This window comes from Melanerpes formicivorus, unplaced genomic scaffold (genome assembly GCF_026170545.1).
Source record: "Melanerpes formicivorus ecotype bairdi unplaced genomic scaffold, bMelFor1.0.p_v2 SCAF_23, whole genome shotgun sequence".
Classification (NCBI taxonomy): domain Eukaryota; kingdom Metazoa; phylum Chordata; class Aves; order Piciformes; family Picidae; genus Melanerpes; species Melanerpes formicivorus.
In genome coordinates, this window is record NW_027142375.1 from 4,598,363 (window position 1) to 4,621,194 (window position 22,832).

Sequence of the window (22,832 nt, forward strand, 5' to 3'; positions counted from 1 at the left end):
TTTTGCTCGCACACATGATGGATGTGCGTAGGTGAGCGTTTTGAGGCCTTGAAGGAAATGGAATTGCCTCTAGTGGTCCATCTTTACAAAACAAATGTAGCCAAGAGGCAGTACCACCTTATATATGTGTGCTCGAACGGCTTAGAATTCCTACCTGAGGACAGATAGATGGCAATACAAATGTCTTTTTTGATTCATCCCGAAAGGTGAAAAAAGAGATTTTTGTACCACACTCTGTGTTTAAAATGGTGATTTGTTCCTTGGACAGCAATGCTATGTCATATGCGTTTGCTTCCTAACAACCCTCCCATCAGCTACACAATTGCTCAGGGATGCCTGTGCTCATGTGAAGCAGCGCCTGAAAGCAGTGGTATTTGAGCCTCATCTTTTGCAGATCGACTCCAGCTACTTGCAGCTTCTCTGAATAGTCCATAAAGATAAGAGGTATGGAAATTGGTGAATGCAGGCTACTGAGGGAGAGGAGCCCAGGGTGAGCACTTACATTACACTGTAGATTGCTCTCTTTGAACTCAAAGGCTTTTGGATAGGGAAGCATGCAGGCAGACACACTTGACGTTGCTCTAAACTACCTATCGTACTACATAAAATCAGCAGCCAAAAGCTCCCTGTGGAATAAAACAGTAATTTCCATTGAGAAAAAAAATGCTCTTTACATTCCCTCCTAACAAGTAAGCAACTAGCGTTTTCTAAGATGCATAGTACCAGGGCATCAGGCTTTGTTGGGCCCAGGAGAGAGACAGATCCTAGAGTCAAATTTCCTGCAGTGAATATGACCTAGTGCTTTGCTACTCGTTTGTTTCTATAGAGAAAGAGAAGATCGGTATCTGTCCTCATCTTGTGTCCCAGGGATGTGCCTGGGGAGAAAAGAGTTGATGGGGGTATAAAGGTAATTAATATTTTAAAAAGCCCTTTTCCCAAAAATATTCCTACCTGACATTCATAGCTTCTGTTCTGCTTATAGCCTTATACAAAACACTTGCCACTGTTTTACTGGGTTATATTATTTTGATTACTGTACCTGACCTCTTGGCTCACACCATGCCAAACTTAGGTCCAATCGGTGCATTTTTGTATCATAGCATCATAGTATCAGTCAGGGTTGGAAGGGACCACAAGGATCATCTAGTTCCAACCCCCCTGCCATGGGCAGGGACACCCCACACTAGATCAGGCTGGCCAGAGCCTCATCCAGCCTGGGCTTAAACACCTCCAGGGACGGGGCCCCAACCACCTCCCTGGACAACCCATTCCAGGGTTTCACCACTCTCATGGGGAAGAACTTCCTCCTCACCTCCAGCCTGAATCTCCTCACCTCCAGCTTCATTCCATTCCCCCTAGTCCTATTACTACCTGAGATCCTGAGCAGTCCCTCCCCAGCCTTCCTGTAGGCCCCCTTCAGATACCGGAAGGCCACAATTAGGTCACCTCGGAGCCTTCTCTTCTGCAGACTGAACAGCCCCAACTCCTTCAGTCTGTCCTCATAGGAGAGGTGCTCCAGCCCTCTGCTCATCCTTGTGGCCCTTCTCTGGACACCTTCCAGCACCTCCATATCCCTCTTGTAATAGGGGCTCCAGAACTGGAGGCAGTACTCCAGGTTGGGTCTCACCAGAGCTGAGTAGAGTAGGAGGATCACCTCCCTTGCCCTGCTGGCCACACTTCTCCTGATGCAGCCCAGGATCTGATTGGCTTTCTGGGCTGCAAGTGCACACTGAGAGCTCATGTTGAGCTTCTCCTCCCCCAGCACCCCCAAGTCTCTCTCCTCAGGGCTGCTTTCCAGCCAGTCACTGCCCAGTGACTGTTAAGCCTGTTCCAAGGGGTCTCACAACGAAAGAGATTCATCCCCTTTTGACACGTGTACTGAAAGCAGGGTATGCTGAGAAGAGGCGGGCTGGAAAGCTTTGGAAGGGACGTGTGAGTGGGAGGGTGCTGAGTGCATGTCTGTGCGGTGGGGGCGCAGGACGACAGCAAAACCTGCTCTGCATTTGAAAGCCGCTGTTAGGGATCAGTCACAACACAGTGTTCTACCAGGCTGTCACCGAGGTTAGTGTTTATATAAAAACAACTCTTGGCAGTGAAAATGTGCGTTCTGCCCCTGTCTTCCTGCAACAGTGCTCCTTGCATTCCTTCAGATGCACATCTTTAAACTGCTGATATAAAAACACAAAATAAAATAACCCATTGACTCTTTCAATTCATGGACGTCAGCTACTATATTCATATTAAGACTGCTGCAGTTAAGCTCTGTCCTGTCTTTGCAGGGGGACAGGATAAAAATTAGGGTGTCCTTATAGTCCCAACTAGGTTGGATGCCCAGGATCCATCTCTGGAGAGGGCTCCGAGGCACCTTATTGTGGCCTTCCAGTAGCTGAAGGAGGGCTTCCAGCTAGCTGGTGAAGGACTTTATAGGGTGTCAGGGAGTGACAGGAGCAAAACTAGCAATGGGTAGATTCAGATTGGATGTTAAGAAGAAATTCTTCCCCATGAGGGTGGTGAGACACTGAAAGAGGTTGCTCAGGGAGGTGGCAGAAGCCTCATCCCTGGAGGTTTTTAAGGCCAGGCTGGATGTGGCTCTGAGCAACCTGATGTAGTGTGAGGTGTCCCTGCCCATGGCAGGGGGGTTGGAACTGGATGCTCCTTGAGGTCCCTTCCAACCCTAACAATTCTGATTCTAGCAGATGTCCCAGTACACTGCAGGGCCTTTTCTCTTACCTTGTAACATGTTCCTTTTGTGTAGAATTAAACCATATTGGCATCAGGGCTCTTTGTGATTCTTCAGCCTTTCCAAAATTCAGCCATACCCTGCTATTCTAAAGATTTAGATTCCCAAAGACTAATTTTCATATCAGTTCTCAAACTAATCTTACTTCCTAATCTGTTACTGGAGTGAAAAGTAGGGGGCAAAACAGTGCAAACCCCCCTTCCCGTTGTGCATTTTCCAAACTTTGCAAATTCTTCTGTGTTTAAGTTGTAGCTGGGCTCTGGAGACTTCAGATTACCAAACCATGCTCTCACCTAATTGTGTTGAGGTTCTGTTCTCTCAGGAGAAGAGAGGCACGTCCACTGCCTTCCTGACTGTGCATGTCCAACTGTGCTTTGGCAACTTGTGCTTTTCCAAACACAACAGCAACTTTAACTCTGATGTTGAATACATTTATAATTATACCAGGGGGATCACGGTCTGGCTCTAGCTGTAGCATCAGCATAATTATGTGCAGAATACCTTACCCTTCAGAGGAAGGTAATGTGAAGCATGCTGCCCATGTAAGATCTATTCATGTACTAAATCTGCAAGGCCTAGAGCCTTCAGCAATAACCATAATTCACAAGGGTTCAGATTTGCAGATCTTCACCATGATCTTTACTTTAATCAAGGAATTGATCTCTGCAGCTAAAGAGCATAAAATGTGTCAATGCTCTCACTCTTATCTCCATGAGCCCTATAGGCTCTTCATTCCTTCCAGACAGCTGCAGGGGCTATAGTAATACAATTCTGCATTGAAGATCCAGTTAGATGGCATTCTTCTCCCTGTGTGTTTGGGAATTACCTACCTACCTTCATCAGTTCCTGGTTATTGGCAGAGGGGTCTGTTGGCACTCGAATCTTCATCCTCCCTTTTCTGCCAACTTTAGCTCTCTACTTGCCAATAAAGAAATAAGGAGGCAGCCAGAAGGCCTCCTGCAGCTTCTGCCCTTTGAGCAAGGTTTGGGGAGAGTGTAGCATTGAGGGAAAATGTGGGGGCCTCTTCAATTGCTGCCACTTCGGGGAGCTTGAACAGCTGGAGAAGTGCCAACTTGTAGACGGAGCCGGCCAGCCCCATCTCCTTTTTCTGCTGTCTCCAGCCTCTTCTCAGCAAGGCAGCACCTATCTGGCCATTAGCAGGATCAAGGGGAGCAAGCTGCCTTTGTGTGTGACAGCATGAGGCTGGCAGAGCAGCTGAAGGCAGAGCAGAAGAGGCTGTTGGCTGTCTCTGTCGCCAAGTGGGAGGGAGCCAGGAGAGAGCAGCAGCCTAGCAGCTTTAGGAAAATGCTCTCCTTCTGGGCATGTGAGTCCAGGTAGGGCCCTGTGCAAACACAGTTAATCACTTCACAGTGTCTCATTTGTACAGATCTGCACTGTGCACTGTTTGAGCTTATCACAAAAGGCATGGTTGCTCCACGTGCTCTGCAAACTGCTCTGAGTACCTACCATCACTTTCACCTCCTTGCAATGTGACTTTAAGTCATCCTTCAGCCCAGCTATTTATTACCCCAGGCAGTCCCAGCAGTAGGTCTGAGTGAGATCAGAGTTTGCCCAATACTACATTCACAATCCTTCCTTCCTCCTGTAGCCTAAATTTGACAGTACTGCAGAGCTCAGAAGAGTTCCCAAACCTGACAACATTCCTTCCCAGAGTCTCAGGCCAAGTGCCCCTGCAGCCCTGTCACCTTCATTAAACTCAAATGTTGTGTGAACTTGAAGACTTAACTATAGAGGGAAGTGTAGTCTGATACATCTTGCTTAGAAATAAGATGAATGTGGTACCAATTCACCCAGCTGTGTGCTCTGCTAGACCTGTTTTGTAGCTTAAACTGACCTCACCTCGCATTGTTGAGAGCTAAGGTCTGGCTCATTTGTAACTTCATTGGAAGAAAGTTTTCCTGAGGAAACATAACTGCACTTAGGCTTTTGGTTTCCCTTTCTTTGCAAATTCTTCATCCTCAGTAAATTCTGCCTCCTTTTTGTCCAATTCCAATTGTCTTTGGCAGCAGGAGAGACAATATAATTAGGTTTCACAACAAGTGGTCTCTGGCTAGAGGAGCCTCAAATTGGTGTTGTAGTTGAGGGAGCTCTTCAAGAGTTCCCAGCCCTGTCTTGTCTGCCAGCTGCCTTCTCACTACATGTGTGCTTTAGAGTTAGACACAGCACATAGCACATGCTGCCTCCCCTCCAGTGTGTTCTCAGGAAACAATTCCTTTGCTCAGTTGCCTCTGCACACTCGAAATTGCTGACAGCAATGAGTCTTGTGAAGAGAGAGAGAGATAAAGAAGAGATTTCAACTGTTCCACAGCACTTAGGCAGGTTACTACCTTACAAACCATTAACTTCACATAATGTTTTATTAGTCATGGCTAAGATGCTTCTGCATTGGAGGAAGCCAGAAAACCTCACCCTGGCAGCTCCAGTGACCAGCTGTGAGGGGGTACACAGTTGCAGTCATCACACCAGAAGATGGGGCTAGCTGAATGGGAGATGGGAATCATGGCTGGATGCCAGTAGTAGGGAACTGCTACTGCACACACAGCAGTCCACCAAAGGCCTTCTCCAGTAGCTGGAGGGGAACAAGGTTCCTGCTGAACATCTGGCTGCAGACAGGCTCCAGTAGTATCTCATCTGCTTCCAGAGGAGCACAGCTGGGTGCCACACAAGATGACGTGACCTAGCAGGGAAGTTATATCGGCTCAAACACAGCCTCCAGGGGCATCTTTCAGATGATTCTCACTACTCTAGTAGTAGTGAGATAAGTCTTGCTGAATGCTTTGAAGTAAAGGGAAGAATTTGGTGTAATCCAGTTAGACTATTTTCTTTTTTCCTCTGTGTACTGGAATATAGACTTTTTCTTCTGCTTTAGCAGTCAGTAGTAGTGGTTTGAGCTACTCACTAGCTTAGATACTAGTTGCAGAGAAAAGTCTTCTGCCTTTTCATTTCCATGAATGGTGAACCTGGGATAGAGACTGTGTAGCCCCAGGCATAGCAATAATGGCTGCAGCAAGTCTGACAAGAGAGGAAGCAGCACTGGTAAGGTCCTGAGGGGACAGGGTTATTTTACCTCCATGCTCAGTATGCCCTGAGGATGATGGATATTGTTAATCAGCTAAACAAACAGGAACAATTAACTAGATAGTAGAATTGTATTTCTCCCTCTGTCCAACAGATTAGAAACTTCTGTTCTCCAAGGACACTAAGCATGGATATTTCACAGCATTGCAGAATCACAGAATGTTAGGGGCTGGAAGGGACCTTGAAAGCTCATCCAGTCCAATTCCCCTGCCAGAGCAGGATTGCCTAGGCCAGGTCACACAGGAACAGATCCAGGTAGGTTTTGAGTATCTCCAGAGAAGGAGGCTTCACAACCTCCCTGGGCAGCCTGTTCCAGAGTTCTGTCACCCTCACAGGGAACATTTTTTTCCTCGTGTTTTCATGGAACTTCCTAAGCCTTAACTGTCACCCACTGCCCCTTGTGCTGTCACTATAAACACACTGCTTCATACCATCATCAAATCCTTAGGATGGGACACATGTTGAAGAGCCCAGACTGTGAGACATGTCAAAGCATGGTAGAGGGAAAGGGAGAAGCAGAAGCAGAGTGGCCTGCTGATAATGCACTTGGTGCCATGGTCTAGTCATGAGGTCTGTGGAGACAGGTTGGACTCGATGATCCTCGAGGTCTCTTCCAGCCCTAGTGATACTGTGATGCTGTGATGCTGTGATATTCCTACCAAAACTTTAAAAAACGGGGTACTATTCCTGCCTTACAATGATAACTCATGAATGAATGAATGAATGAGACAGTGGAACAGCTTGCCCAGGGAGGTAGTAGAAGCCCCATCCCTGGAGGGTTTTAAGACCAGGCTGGATGTGGCTCTGAGCAACCTGATGTAGTGTGAGGTGTGAGGGGGGTTGGAACTAGATGATCCTTGAGGTGCCTTCCAAGCCTGACAAGTCTATGACTGTGTGAATGGAGTAGAGCGAGTGAAATGGTTGCTAGTCAGCTGTCTGCTGCAGGTGGTGGGAAGGCGCTCTGGCGGCACCGATTCTGGGCCGCTGAGCGCGACCCGTCGCTCGCTTGGCGTTTTACACAGAGGTGCTCCAGCGCGGTCACAGGCAATCAGCCTGTGCGCAGGCTCGGCCAACCCAAGTGCCAGCCTGAAACTGCTGACGTTCAGTGAAACTGGTGTAAGTTCTGCAAGCAGGAAAGTTCCCAGCGCCAGCAGGACGATGATTAGCAATTGATTTTCGCTTGGCAGCTTGCCGTGCGGCCGGAGTGACAGACACCAGAGCTGTTTAACACATTTAATGGGATTTTTTTCCTTCCATTTACACTATCATAAATTACAAAGCATATTTCACTTCACAAAATAAAACCATTTCCAGATCATTTTTTTTTTTTATGACAGTATTAAGCAGTACATAACGTACAACAAATAGTCCTGTACAAGGTCTGTGGAAGCATTGGGAACTCAGACTATTTAGCATTTGCTCTGCAACCTGGGTTAATCTATCTAGCCCTTAGTTATGTCTCTAGAAGACGACAACTTTACAGCCAAGCCCTCCACCTCCCTTCATTATCAGAGTTACACAGATTTTTTTCAATCTGAATAGAAACATGTGCTCCCTGAAATAATTCAGGAAACTGCATCACTGAGTTACCAGGCATGTGACACAAGCCATCAAGATGAGGGATTATTAGATATTGGGCTGGGGGGGGCTTTGTTTTTTGCATGGGAAGTTGAGCTTGGTAGTAAAGTCTGTCGATTTTCTACGCTGGCAGGAACGAGCCATGCTGAGAAACAGTTTCAACATTAGGAGTGAGTTGCAGTTAGACTATGAACTCCATAGGTCAATGGTTGTGAGTGTTGTAGGGTGCTCCAAAACCCCCTTCCCCCCCACCTCCATCTGGGGAGGGTTGAATGGGGGAGGACAAAGGTGTGAAATTCCTTTCCCTTCCCCCTGCAGGCTCCAGTGAGGGGAGAAAAAATATTAACATTTGGTAAGAATTAAATTTACCAAACTCCCCCATTTCCTACACCTTTTCTGTCTTTCCTTCTCCTTTTTTTTTTCTTTGTTTTTCTCTTTTCTTAAACAAACCATCAGGAAACACATTCAGGATAAATACCTACATTTTGTTGGAGCAGATTTACTGTACGTTTATAAATACAGAAACATGGCAAAAACAGAACTCCATTTTTACAGGAAAAAAAAAAAAAGCAAATCCTTCATAATTAAACATCCCCCCCACCCCACCCCCCCAAAAGTGCTAACTTTTCAACAAGGCCAGAAAATATCCAGTGTCCCAGCATCACTTAACTTACATAGTACTGAGGGAGTTGGGGCTGTTCAGTCTGGAGAAGAGAAGGCTCTGAGGAGACCTTCTTGTGGCCTTCCAGTATCTGAAGTGGGCTACAAGAAAGCTGGGGAGGGACTTTTTGGTCAGGTGATGATAGGACTAGGGGGAATGGAAAGAAAATAGAAATGGGTAGATTCAGATTGGATGTTAGGAAGAAATTCTTCCCCAGGAGGGTGGTGAGACACTGGAACAGGTTGCCCAGGGAGGTGGTGGAAACCTCATCCCTGGAGGTTTTGAAGGCCAGGTTGGATGTGGCTGTGAGCAACCTGATCTAGTGTGAGGTGTCCCTGTCCATGGCAGGGGGGTTGGAAGTAGATGATCCTTGAGGTCCTTTCCAGCCCTAATAATTCTATGATTCTACTGTAACCCAAGAAAAATCTGGGATGTGAAACTGATCCAACCACCAGGACTTTTGAAAGATTCTCAATACCTTATTTCACACGGGAAGAAAAAAGGATAAAAAGAGGATATAATACTTTTATATGGGGGGAGTGGGACAGCAAATGGTAAAATGTGTACAATCTGAAGATGCAAAGAAATCTAAGGAAGCTGGAATACACACAAGAAAAGAATTCTTGCAATGAAAGAGGTATGTCAGGCTAATACTGCATTTAGTGGCAATTGGTTTCAATACATCATAGCAAAAACGCAGGGCAAGAATCAGCTGGCAAACAATCAATGCACCGCATCGACTTTGTAGTTTGCTAAAATCAAATTGCATTCTTTCAGCTAGGTAAAGTAAAAAATATCTTTATCATAGAGGTTCTGTTTCACCAGTAGCGACATAGAGAATTATGTCTCCCGGAGCGGGCAATGCGGAGGCGCAGACGAGTAACACTGCTTCAGTACCTTCTTGCTTCCCTAGCCCTAGTAAAATACGTTTGGTGTCTCTTAATAAGTTAACAATACAACTGCTTGAGACTTCTCAACACAAATATACATCTGAGGCAAGGCAAAAGATACAAGGTGAGAGGATTTTTTCTGACCTTTCTTCCTTCCCTTCTACACAGAGGCCTATGTCTATGAGACACAGGCTTTCCCTCAAGGTTTTGGCATCCATCTGCAACGCTGCAGAAATTGAAGTGCAGTCAAGGAACTTTTCCTTTAGGTTTCCAACAAAAAAAAAAAAGTCAAGAAATGTTGTGGTGGGTTGGTTTTGTTTTATCCTTCAAATGAATGATTTTCAACCAAATGGCTTGAAGATGTGCCCCTCTCTCTCTGGCTAAAAGAGAACATCTTCATTTTCGATTAAAATCTGCACAATTAGCTTCTGGTACCGCATGTCATTCAGCGTAGCAAGGGTGCTGTCCTCTGGAGGTCTCATTAAAGTGGGCCCAAACACTATTCCCAGGTTTTCAGCATTCATGAAATTGTCCTTTTCATGCAAGGTAACCCTAGGATAGGAAACAAACAAACAAATAGCAAAACAAACACAGAGACAAAACCAACCAACCAACCAAAACCGAACCAAAAACCCAGCCCAAAAGCAACCAACACCAAACACACACACACACACAAACAAACACACACACAAACAAACACACAAACAAACAAAGAGTAGTTGAGTAATTGCTTATTTCCCACAGGAAAATAGTACACACTTCTTAGTCTGCCATCCTGATTCACATCAAGCACTGGCAGTGACACTTTTCAGTAGCAATTTTTGCTTTCACTCAATGTCATAACTGTTTCCACACTAAATACAATGCAGCCACAGTGAAGCTATGGTTTCCATGCCTTTAAACATCCCTGATGTGACTCCTAAGTGATTTTTCCACGTGGTTATTCATGAGGGTATAAAGAATTAGTAGCAATTGCTTTTAGGAAAGCATAATGATGATTTAAATGATTTAAAGCAGTCCACTGCGCTACGGTAATTGCAGTTCTCTGGCATGTTGTGCTTGGTGTGCATCACACTGGAGGTGGAGGTGTGATTCCCAAATACAAATACAGATTTTCTCTTGATTACCAATGACCCTCATAGTACCAGGTACATTTCCAGCCTGTAGCAACCCACCTCTTCACACATTTCTGCCTTGCTGGCCTCCCTAGGCTAACCAAGAGCCAAGTAATTCGGAGTACTTGTTATACTTTAAGAGTAGGCTGAATCCTGGAGCAGCCTGCAGAGGCAGCTTGCTAAAGCTGAGCTGCTACAAATGGCATTGATCCTTGACAGAGAACAGAGACACTGGTAGGAAGGAGACCAGGTTGTGTTGTTTCCTGACATGAGTCATGTAACATAAATACAAGAACAAGTACACTATGTGTGGCTGGAGCAAAGAAAGACAACCAAGAATTAGGAAGAAGTTCTTCCCCATGAGGGTGGTGAAACACTGGAACAGGTTGCCCAGGGAGGTGGTGGAAGCTTCATCCCTGGAGGTTTTTAAGGCCAGGCTGGATGTGCCTCTGAACAACATGATGTAGTGTGGGGTGTCCCTGCCCATGGCAGCGGGGTTGGAACGAGATGATCCTTGAGGTCCCTTCCAACCCTGACTGATACTATGATACTACTATGATACTATGATTTTATGAATTGGCCAAGCTGTAGTCAGCCCTGGCTGAAAAGTCAGTTGGGCCTGCCAGAAAATGCAAGGGTCTATTCAAGTTTTCAAGGATTTTCTCCAGGTCATAACATCAGTGTTGTCCCAGCAAGCCTTTGGCATCCAAGTTTGGACCTGAGAGTGCTCTTCACTGCAGTGTAGAGACAGCCATGATCTCTTATCTGCAGTGCTCCCTCATGGACCAGACATTTGCTGTTACTAACTACAGCATGGGTGAAATTTCACATCCATGCACAACTGCCAGGATGAAGCACATCTGGTTTTGGAGCCAGCTCTACTGGCAACAGCTGAGACCACCCTTGGCCCTGGTAATTCCTAGGTGGACAGCAGTGGAATTCACTCATGCCATTGGGGAGCAGTAAGAGGCTGAAACCAGTTGTAATCTGTTTTCCCTTGACTGCAAGGCCACTAGGTTTTGCCTCTACTATTCGCTCTCTGCAAAGAGTGGCTACGTTGCAGAAAAACACTGTTCCTCTTTGCTTTCAGGACAGATGTCCTTTAGTGCCCCTACACACATCCTCATCTTCTAGCACAGATATGCAGCTGTGCTTTGCAGGGAATAAAACAAACCACAGGTGCCCAGCCCAAGCCACCTCTGTGCAAGTGCATGTCTAAGAGACTGCTTTCCATTCGTGGGTGCATGCAGCACAGTTGTTGAACTATGCCATGCCACACCACACATATCTTACTAGCACCTGTGTGCAGGAGTGTAGGCATTGCTGCATGGCCTGGGGTAAACACAAGATTCACAGCTTCACTGTGATGTCAGCATGGATGGAGCTGTGTGTGTTTCACTGCAGAGGGGACTGCTCATGCTATTGTATTTCCTCCATTGTGGAGCAAAATGTTATCAGAGAGGTAACTGAAGAAAGCAATGAATTAACTGACTGACAATCCCTTTTTTCACTGCTGGCATTGTCCTTTGCTGCTTTTTCTGTGCTTTTAACAACTCAGTGCAGTTACTTTTTTGTGGATCAATGGCACCGATGTAAAGGCTGTGATCCTCTAGGCACCCCCTTGACACTGCCACGTGTTTGCTTCATGCAGGAAGAGCCTTGTGGAGTTGGAGCTGGGACTTTATGTTTTATCTACAGAGCAGCATAGTCTGAACCTAAAGGACCCTTCCCTGATTTGCATTCAGATCTTTCCAACAGGTTCTCTATAGGAACTGACATGCAGTCGATTTCCATGCAGATGCTGAAAGCTACAATTTGGGAAGGAAATTAATTGTGTCACTTGCAGGTATTTGAGTGAGAAAGCTTAACCAACTGTTTGGACTATTTTTGTCTCATCAGTTCAGCTCAACAGCTGAACCAAGGGCTGTTCATGAAAGAGAAGGCAGGCAAGTCAATAGTGGTCCATTAAAAATTTGCTGCTGGGACATGAAATTACTGATTCTGTATGCAGGTCACTTGTCTCCAGCCTCCACAGGCCTTCCCAAAAGCCAGCGTGGTTCATCCAGAGTTGTCTGTACACAGGCACTGACCAGGGTGGGTATTTGCACACCTCATTTCTGCAGTCTGAAAACTCTCCTGCATGCCCACAGAGTGTCTCACTGAAAGGAAAAATTACCCAGTTGCAGTGGCTTGAGCCAGTTCAAAATGAGGAGAAGTCTCTGCACAAGGAGGACCTGATTGAGCATGAAATGAGCTTCTCAGGAGCTCTCCGATACAATTTTACACGAGTTAAGGTGTTTCGAAGTTGGCATGAATAGTTCAGATCACGGCCAGGAAACAGGAGAAATTTGCAACTCTGTTGCAAGCAGTAGGACAACCAAGCAGAGATCAGGGATTTCCTATATAAAAGGTGAGTGGTTTCCTCCCTTGTCCCCTTTTCTGGTGTTACCCAACAGCACCATAAATGTTAACTAGAGACGCGAGGCATCTTGGGCAATGCCTCCTTAAATGAAGGCCTGCTTTGAGAGGACAGTGCCAGTCTTCAGGCTTTAAAAACTGAACAAAGAAGCTTTCCTGAGGCATGTCAATATCCACAGCAGCTAAGGGGAGCGAGCATGGGTTTGCGAAACAGTTTTGCTTGGAATGAGGTGAAGGTGAGGCACCCTCTGTGAAGCATTCCTTAATGTTCCTAGCTACCTACCTACCTACCTGTGATCTTGGGAGACCTGGCAGTACACACCCAAGTCACCTTCAGAAATGAAATTTAGGGACTTCTGAAAATTTTGTAGGTCCTTTGAAGGCTTTTGGGAGCCTTATGTGTTCCTAAAGTAGCTGTGGAAAGTAAATGAGGCAGAGTGTGTTTAAAACCAAGAGACATAAGTGGTGAGGGCCTGTATTGCTTTTACTAGGAGTATAAAAATAGGCCCTGCTGGGTTCTTGGCTTAACTGTGCTGTGAGCAAACAACTTGTAGGAGACAGCTCTTTCCTTTTAGGGTTATTGTTCACCAAGACAAATCAGGAGGTAAGAGGAAGCACAAGAGAGAGTGATTGCCCATTGGAATGAGCTGCCTGGGGAGGTGGTGGAGCCACCATCATTGGAGGTGATCAGGAGGAGACTTGACAGGGTGCTTGGTTGCATGGTTTAGTTGATTAGGTGGTGTTGGATGACAGGTTGGACATGATGATCTTGAAGGTCTCTTTCAACCTGCTCTATTCTATTTTATTCTATTCTTCCTATCCTATCCTATCCTATCCTATCCTATCCTATCCTATCCTATCCTATCCTATCCTATCCTATCCTATCCTATCCTATCCTATCCTATCCTATCCTATCCTATTTCACAAGCAAAGCCTGATCAGTGGATATACTGCAGCACATCTTGCCCGTCTCTGAAGTATCTACTGCTCTACTGCTGCAGTGTTTTTCAGATATTACCTGTCACAGAGAAACATGACAAATCTCATCTCTGACTCTTCAAATCTGATCTATGCTATATATGTGCATAGCCTATATGCATTTATCCAAACAAAGCTTGTCTGCTTAGTTGTGACATTACCGTTTTAGTGGCTGTAACAGAAGCTTTATTGGTAATTTTGGTAATATCTTTCCTTCAAAGCAGAAAATTGTTAAGCTCTTCAAGAACTATCCTGCATGCCAATTAACTCACTTTTTGAGATGAATCATTAGGTATCTAAGTGTCTCGTAGTGAGCAGCAGGGAGTAACATCAGCACTTCATGTATTGCTTCTAGTCGTTCGTCGGGATTGGAGATTTCTGTAAAAACCCCAAACAAGATTAATGTTAATAGGGCTTGACATCTGTAAACAGCAATAATGCAGAGAGCTCACTTCTTATTATGGTGTCATTCACAAGCCATTGACTGTGCTTGGAGGGATAAAGATTAAAGTCATGAACATGGATTGGGCAGATTCCGATTGTCAGGATGTTAGGAAGAAATTCTTCCCCATGAAGGTGGTGAGACACTGGAACAGGTTGCCCAGGGAGGTGGTGGAAGCCTCATCCCTGGAGGTTTTTAAGGCCAGGCTGGATGTGGCTGTGAGCAGTCTGATGTAGTGTGAGGTGTCCCTGCCCATGGCAGGGGGGTTGAAACTGGCTGATCCTTGAGGTCCCTTCCAACCCTAACAGTTCTATGATTCCAGCTGATCAGCCATCAGACAGAAGTTTCATGTGAAATAAGGGCCTGGCAGAGAAATAATGAAGAGAAGAGCACCCTTGCTTCCAGTTTATTGTCTGTTATTTCTTTTTCTTTAACGTGGACAGCCTATAGATGGGAAAAGTAATTAAAGATTGGTGCAGATGACAATGCAATACTCACTTGCTGCCTCTATGAACTTGGAATAGGTGTCATAGGTGATCACGGGAATCGGCAAGTCTCTGAAGTACAGCTTCAGTGCTCCAGCAATGATGTTTATGTCTGGATAAATACTGGCAGAAATATCAGCCTTGTCACCATCTAGAAGAGGAGAAGAAGTTGCTTTGAAATCAGGGTAATTTTGACTTCAGCAAAGCTAGGCTTCTTATTCACATTCATTGTGTCTGACCTGACAAGAAAAAAACAATCTGAGAACATCTCAGAGGCTTAAATGAGAAGATATTGCTAGCAGCTTTACAGTCTATGAAGAATGAGAGTTCCTTTAGCTTACAGTAAAAGAAATAAATAGTTTATTTACATCTTTGGGAGAGGCTGCTGAGTCCATCAGCACCTGCAGTGTACCATCTCACACAGAATGCTTTAATGTGGGATTGAAACTCAGTCATATATTTAGTGAATTTGGCCTATTTATTCACTGAAAAGAAAGCTATTAACAACGTCTTCTGACCTTGCATTTTGTGACTGCAGATTAATGCACAGCAGTATGAACCATCCTTTTCACTTTCACTTGAGAGAACAGAAGCATAAAGAATTTCTAATGGCTTGGGGCAATCCCAAGCACTGATATAGGCTGGGAAAGGACTGGCTTAAGAGCAGCCCTGATGAAAAGGACTTGGGGGTGCTGGTGGATGAGAAGCTCAGCATGAGCCACCAGTGTGCACTTGCAGCCTAGAAAGCCAACCACATCCTGGGCTGCATCCAGAGAAGCATAGCCAGCAGGGCAAGGGAGGTGATTCTCCCCCTCTACTTCACTCTGGTGAGACCCCACCTGGAGTACTGTGTCCAGTTCTGGAGCCCCTATTACAGGAAGGATCTGGAGGTGCTGGAGTGTGTCCAGAGAAGGCCCATGAGCATAATCAGAGGGCTGGAGCTCCTCTGCTATGAGGACAGACTGAGGGAGTTGGGGCTGTTCAGTCTGGAGAAAAGAAGGCTCTGAGGAGACTTCCTTGTGGCCTTCCAGTATCTGAAGGGGGCTACAATAAAGCAACTGAGGGACTTTTTAGGGTGTCAGGTAGTGATAGAACTAGGGGGGGAATGGAACAAAACTAGAAATGGGTAGATTGAGATTGGATGTTAGGAAGAAGTTCTTCCCCATGAGGGTGGTGAGACACTGGAAGAGGTTGCCCAGGGAGGTGGTGGAAGCCTCATCCCTGGAGGTTTTTAAGGCCAGGCTGGATGTGGCTCTGAGCAACTTGATCGAGTATGAGGGGTCTCTGTCCACGGCAGAGTGGTTGGAACTGACTGATCCGAGGTGCCTTGCCTTCCAACCCTGACAATTCTATGATTCTAACGACCCTCAGGAGAGCGGCAAGAAAAAATCAGACTAAACATCCAACTTTTGCAAGCCCTGCTCCAGCCTCTCTGTAGTGATCAGCTAGTAAAAAAAGCTGCCTTATTTTCTGGATGTCCTCTAATGTCTTGAAGATATTTGACTGACTTATTTATAGCAAAGATCTGACTATAAATAGACATGCTGTGGCATTCAGCTGCACAATTTATTCTGAAAGCTGGATTGCAATTTGTCAGATGAATATGGATACCTGTTAATGGTAACTAGATGAATTATGCAAGGGAAATGACATGCACTTTGTTTGCCACATATTGTAACGCAGTTAGTCAGAACTCAATTACAGAGTGCTCTTAATCACATGGGCTCAGCATTTACAAGTGCTGCTCCTAAGCCCTTGACCAAGGCATGGCTTGCGAGGCGGGAAATGACAAGAGGCAGCAGTGAGGCTGGATCACTCTTATTTTCAAGTTGCAATTGCTACATCTGCTTTGTACCACCTAGTACCTTTACACCCACATTTTTCCTCAGACTGAAAAATGATGCTGCTCTCCTCACCTGGGATCTGTCCTTGGCAGCCCACCAGTAGAAGTATGGGGTAGGACATTGGCCAAGTAGAGGCTGAGGCTGTCTGGATTTGACCCCCAGCTCTACCTCAGGCTACTTTGAGATCAGTTGTACCTTACTGTCCTTTCACGTGACAATACTAGTGCTTTCCTTGGTGGTGGGAGCACCAAACAGTGGAAAAGCACAAAACATGAGCTGGGGTGGTTCAGCCTGGAGAAGAGAAGGCTCTGGGGAGACCTTATTGCAGCCTTTCAGTATTTAAAGGGGGACTATGAGAAAAGATGGGAACAATCTTTCTAGCAGGACCTGTTGTGACAGGACAGGTTTTAAACTGAAAGAGGGTAAATTTAGACCAGATATGAGGAAGAAATGATTTACAATGAGGTTATAAAACACTGGAACAGTTTGCCCACAGAGGTCATAGAAGCACCCTGTAAACATTCAAGGTCAGGTGAAGCAGACAGGGTCCACAAGGTCAGACAGGGCTCTGAGCAACCTGATCTAGTTGAAGATGTCCCTGCTCACTGCAGGGATTTGTCCAGGATGACATTTAAAGGTTCCTCCCAACCCAAAGCATTCTGTGATTCTGTAAGATTAGGACCATATGGTGAGTGTGGTGATGTGAGGTTATGCTTGTTTGAACAACAGAGAGGAGTTTGCTTGTATCTGCCAGGAGGTGCAAGCACAAGCTCGGGCTGTTACCACTGGGTCACTGACATGCTGTAAAGCCATCGCCTTGCTTGTCTCACAATAACCAGCACTTGTAGACATACCCTGATACAGAGGAGTGGCTGTGCTTAATAGATGATGTCTAAGATGGTGATAAAGGCTTTCAAAGCAGAGTAAAAGAGTTTATATCGATTGTAGGCATTTTATACAAAGCTATGCCATTAATCTCGAAGGGACACCTCTTGTCCAATGTATGCACATAATTCTCCTTAAGACTAATAGCACTTCATGTTCTCATCAAGAGGAGATTATATGCTTAAGTGTTTAAAACAAGTAGCCTTTCTAGGTGCAGCTGAGCAGTCTGAATACATCCATCAGCATTTAATTTAATACAGCATCAATAAGCCCTAGGAGCATGTTTACACTGCCCCAATCTTTTGTTTAATCCACACACTCCAGGAACGGTAGCATTAGTCATGTAAAGCTTTGTGTGGGGAGCTCTACTTAATTGATGGACACTGAGCACTCAGAATGCTTCACTGAAAACAGATACCTCCAAGGAGCCAGGAGCTGCATCAGAACAGAGAGAGCAAAGCAGAGGGTTCCATCTATTATCCAGGTCAGCAGTACACTAAAGGAAACTGTTATTTATTTAGTACTTTCACAATGCAGCCTAGCATGCTTCCTTAAAGCAGCTCTTCAGCTGGAGGGGCTTCCAGCTACAGTGTACTACAAATGTACTTCTTAGTCACATCATTGCTTACTGGAGGAAAAATGCTGTGATGCCTGAGTCAAAGATTTTTCTCTTCACTTCAGAGACAAATGTACATCCACTGGAAATGCACTGAAGGTAATTTAAAAGTGAATTTTAACTAGACATGTGTTGTAATGGGCTGCCTGGGGAGGTGGTGGAGTCACCATCCCTGGAGGTCCCACAGAACACCTCCAGGGACGGTGACTCCACCACCTCCCTGGGCAGCACATTCCAATGGCAAACGACTCTCTCAGTAAAGAAATTCCTCCTCACCTCGAGCCTAAACTTCCCCTGGTGAAGCTTAAACACCTGGTGCAGATGTTTAAGAAGAGACTGGATGGGGCACTTGGTGCCATGGTTTAGTTGATTAGATGGTGTTGGGTGATAGGTTGGACTTGATGATCTCAAAGGTCTTTTCAACCTGGTCTGGTCTATTCTATTCTGCAGTGGCTGTGTAGGGGAAGGTAGATTTTTATTTCCCTTTGGTGAATTCTGAATTGCCTCTTTCCCTTTTCCTTTTCTATTGTTTTATTTTGTCTGTCTCTTCAGTTTCAGCAACTGAAGGCCCTTGGCAGGCTGCAGTTATTTCCTGTCCTCGCCAGATTCCTGGATTTGTGTTTTTATTTAAACATCCCTTCGAAGCATTAAGAAGGAAAAGTTAATTAATTGTCAGTAAAATCATGATGGACATTTAAGAGAGAATGCTCTTCAGCAGCAATACTACATGGACTACATCTGTTTTATGTGGTACCTCCTGCATTACCACAATCCTTTTTCCCACTCTTCAATACAGTCACTTTCCTCAGGTTACAATTAGTATTTTCAGCATCACTGCAGTGGCCACATGTTAATACAAAATTATTTATTTATGTTAGAATTTGGCTTGCAAACAAATAGTTCATTTCAGCTTTGCAAATCTAATCCTACCCAAACCCTGTCATTTCCCTTTCCTCGCTCCTTTGGCTCTCAATGGAGTTTGTTGCATTATGTTGAAGTTCGAATGCCTCAAGACAAAGAGAGTCTTTATTCTCTTCCTTAAAGCTTTCAGCTGACTTTGGGTGCCATAGAAATGTATCAATAGTTGATCAGAGAATGAAATGGAGTAAGTATTGCATTCTTAGAGCCTCAGCTATGCTTTCTGAACACTGAATTCAATTTTTGCTTAAGCTCCTTATCCCTTAATGCTTTGTTTTCGTTGTGTAACCTCTGCCACTCTGACATGTTTCTTTGTGGCTTTTCTTGGGTTTGGCATGTGCCAGGTTTTCAGCTACCCTGGCTAAAGAGTGGGTATGAGTTAGGATGCCTCTAAGTACTCATGTAACATTTAACAGCACAATATTTTTACCAAGTGTATTGTGCCAGCCAGCCATACAAACAAGCAAGGGGGACAGAATGCGCTGGCGACAATGGCAGCTCTGTGGGTAAAGCGCACAATGAGAGTTCTCTGGATGCCACAACGCCACAGCTCAACAATACTGACAGGGAGCAACTGTCATTCTACAGCACCAACATTCACCAGATTAAATAAATCCACATTATTCCCCTCCTTCTTGTTACAAAAATCACTCAAATGGAACATTGTCAGTGCCACAGAAGGCCCAACGCTAATTTACAGTCGGAGTATTTACACTGCTTTGGCTTTGGAGGGAGCCTTCCTATAAATCAGATGAGGATCCAAAACCATCTACTGTTTCAAAACCATCTACTGCAGCTTCATTGGACCCAGATAATACTCTGTGGGATACCATTCTCTTCCTGAGATGTTAACTTTCAAACCTGCCTTTAGTCTTCTGTTCTTGCTAGAATTCTTTGTTTAAAAAAAAAGGCCAGTGAGTGTCCCTTTGGCAAGGCAGAATTAGTCAGAGGGAGGGCTGGCTTCTCTTCCTTGCACCCCTTCAGCTGCACGTGAGTTCAGCAGGAGAGGTTTCTCCAGCTGAGTCAGCCCCTGTGCCTCATCCCTGTCTTCTGGCCCCTGTGGCTTGACAGAGAGCTTGGGAAAACAGAAAACCTGATGGCATTATTTGAAGGCTGCATCCTGTGCATTGAAATCAGAAGACTCTTTGCTTGGTTGTTTTCAAACCCATTTATTACAGGCTGTGTTTGCAGAGATGCAGAAGCGTTCTAGCCAGGTGCCTGGGAACTGACTGGGACCCCATGGGCAGGGAGGGACCTCTGTAATGCCAGAGCGCAGCGCTCTGCTGCCGCACAAACCACGCTCTGTAACCCTGCTCATAAACACCTCAGCTGCCATTTTAAAACTAGTTAAGGTTTTTACTCCCACTCTTACCAGAAGCTTGTGTCAGAGACTTGCTTTCAGATGTTTAAGAAATAGTCTTTACCTTGTAAAACTCAATTTATTCCTGGTTACTGTACATCCTCTGGCAGTATTGTGCCAAGACTATCCATTACAGAGTCCTCTTCTCTGGTTCATACCCTCGCCCCCAGCTTCCTATTTGACAACTAACTCTTTTCAAACACATTAACCTTCTGCTATGCAGTGTGCTGCAGAGATGTCTGGTAGTGATGTGGCCACAGATGTGGCTGTTACTGCTGCAACACTTATCTGTGGAACAGACCTGCTCAGGAATTTTCCATAGGTAGTATTTCAGACACAAGTTTTCCTTTTTTGTTTATTCTTTCCTCCCTCTTTTTCCTAGGATGTGGAAGTACCAGTTCTGTAGAACTCCCACAGACTTCACTTTCTGGGCTGAAAATGAAATTTGAACAAAAAAAGACCTTCCAGGCATTGATGGAGGTAAGACCTGCCATCTGGCTCTCAGTTCCTAGCTCTCTGTCACCTGGGACAGAGGTCTGGGGCATTCCACATCCTTGGGATTGTCCACTGCCCGCTGCTTTGGTTTCTAGGACTAAGCAGGGGTAACCAGACAGCAGAAGTGTGATGTTCCTACCTGTGGGGCTGGGATGCAAAGAACGAGGGTGGGGTCCCCATCTCAGTAAACCTGGCTCTGACAGGGAAGCAAGCTCTGAGCTGTCGTGTTGGCAATGTCTTGCCAATCCAACCTTCTGCCAGCTGACAACCACCTTGTGGCTGCACAGCCCACACACCAGAACACAACATTTGTTTTGCTTTGAATTCCCTTCCTGCAAAACTCCCCATCTCCTTCTGCTTTTCCATCTCAATTGAGGAAGAACACACTCAAACCTGAAACGTTTGAATTGAAAGTTCTTAGTTTCTAGTTTCAGCAGGACTCTAAGCATGCAACTCTCCTAACAAGGTTTTGTTCTGCTGCTTTTAGCATTCCTCAGGGCAACACTCCTCTCTTAGCCCTCTTCCCTCATGAGATTGTTAAAAGAAAGTGAAGACACAGCTTTTTCATCAATTTATCCTCAAAGCCTTTGTAGGTAAGCACTGTTCTTGCTTTTGCTGCTTCCACATTTATCCATGGTGTTTTGTTTTCTTTGCCTTTGGAAATTTGACACTGCCCAGTGACCTTACTCTTCCTGTTTCTAGGTGCTGCTTTCTTTGCCAGTACATCACCCTCTCTTACTTGCTGTGTGTCTAATTCAGGTGTGGATTGCCAGGAGATTATGCCACAAATCTAGACAATAATAAAAGATATGCTGTCTGTAAAACTGAACTGGCTCCTGTGGTTCAAAGCACCTGCAGAGGAACTACAGCTGCAGCAGTACTCAAGTCATGCACAGACATACATTGTCATCTGCTTTTTTCAAACTCTTCCCCCTTCAGCTTATGCTTCTTCTGAGCTTCATTCAGGCTAATACACTTAGAGCAGAATTAACACACAGAACAAAAGGGTTCTCCAGGCCAGATGTCTCTGCAGGAAGCAGTGGGACCTATGGGGACTGTGGCCCTTTCATCAGTAGTACTTCATGTAGCACATCTGCAGCCTGGGTTCTCCTCTGATAGTAGGCATGTCACTGAGCATCTCTTCCACCCAGATCAGGGCTGATCTATGCATGCATATACTCACAACTGCCACCTCCCACACATTTTAAATGATTTATTCTTTGTTAAAGGCTATTTGGTTGTACCATGAAAGCAAATTCCTAGTCAGGCTTTGCCAGTGACATCTGCATGACAAACTATCTCCAAACAGAAAAGCATTCAGGCACAGTAATTGAAACCCACAGACCTTGCTGGCCCTGCCCAGCCTCCCCTGGAGCCCCAACACCTCCTGCCTGTGGGATCCTGTGGCTCTCAGTCCCTGCCTGAAAAACACCATAACTGTCTCAAGCTGCATCGTGGCCATGCCTGTGTCTGGCCAGGAACCTTGTGGTTAGTACCCAGACCTCCTGCCTGACTTTCTGACTTGACCAAGACCTGCCTCAAACCCATGGGCTATTCCCAGCAGAGGTAACACCTGAAAAAATTAAGGAAGAAGGAAAACACTATGGCATAGGAGAAGAACATTTATGTAACTTCCTAAATGTACTAGAGAATGAGGTTTCTCTTGATGGAGGCCACACTCTGCACCCACTTACAGATGTATTCAAAATTAGTCCTGTGTGCAAAGACTCTGTGTACAGCCAGAACCAAAGTAATCAGCTGAATCAGTTCAGAAGGGCTAGGGGGATGGTAATCAGGCAGCATTTTGGTTTTTCAGTATGTTATACCGCCCATCTCCTCAGTGCCCTTCCCATCTGTTGTGCAGATGCAATCACAGGCACAGTTGTGCAGTGTTTTCTACAGGGCTACATGCAGAACAACTTCCCAGTTGGAGTTCCTGGTTTTTAAACTCATAAGTAGGTGATTGTATTGTAAAGCACTCAGTCTACTAAAGATAGGGCTAAGAACTTTTCTCTGGTGCTATCTAGGCTTGGACTTAAACTAGGAGCCTAGGCTGTGGTGCTAGGCTGAGCAATCATCCACTTCGCCTTCTGTCTACTGTTTAATTATTTCTTCCAACTATGAAACAGGATTTCTTGTGAAAAGCACTACAGATGAGGAACTCAGAAAACACTGCCTGCTTTCTGCACTTCTGCTTCTATGCCAGCTTCATTACCACAGTAATACAAATATAATCACACAGAATCACAGAATCACCAAGGTTGGAAGAGACCTCAAAGATCATCAAGCCCAGCCTGTCACCACAGAC

General features: G+C 45.3%; 1 protein-coding gene and 1 long non-coding RNA gene across 2 annotated transcripts in view; one reads left to right on the forward strand and one right to left on the reverse strand.

Annotated features, from left to right (window-relative positions):
- Positions 1-326: 326 nt before the first annotated feature.
- LOC137448147 (uncharacterized) lies at positions 327-21,308 on the forward strand. Its single transcript, XR_010988989.1, has 4 exons — positions 327-444; positions 20,412-20,509; positions 21,012-21,117; positions 21,227-21,308. It is a non-coding gene; the product is annotated as an uncharacterized lncRNA (long non-coding RNA).
- CHN2 (chimerin 2) overlaps positions 7,059-22,832 on the reverse strand; it is a 216,492-nt gene continuing 200,718 nt past the window's right edge. Inside the window, exons 11-13 of the mRNA XM_068152369.1 lie at positions 14,420-14,557; positions 13,752-13,857; positions 7,059-9,520 (exon numbers count right to left, since the gene is read on the reverse strand). Of these exons, the coding sequence (XP_068008470.1) occupies positions 9,349-9,520; positions 13,752-13,857; positions 14,420-14,557 (416 nt within the window). The 3' untranslated portion in view covers positions 7,059-9,348. The remainder of the gene's footprint in view (positions 9,521-13,751; positions 13,858-14,419; positions 14,558-22,832) is intronic.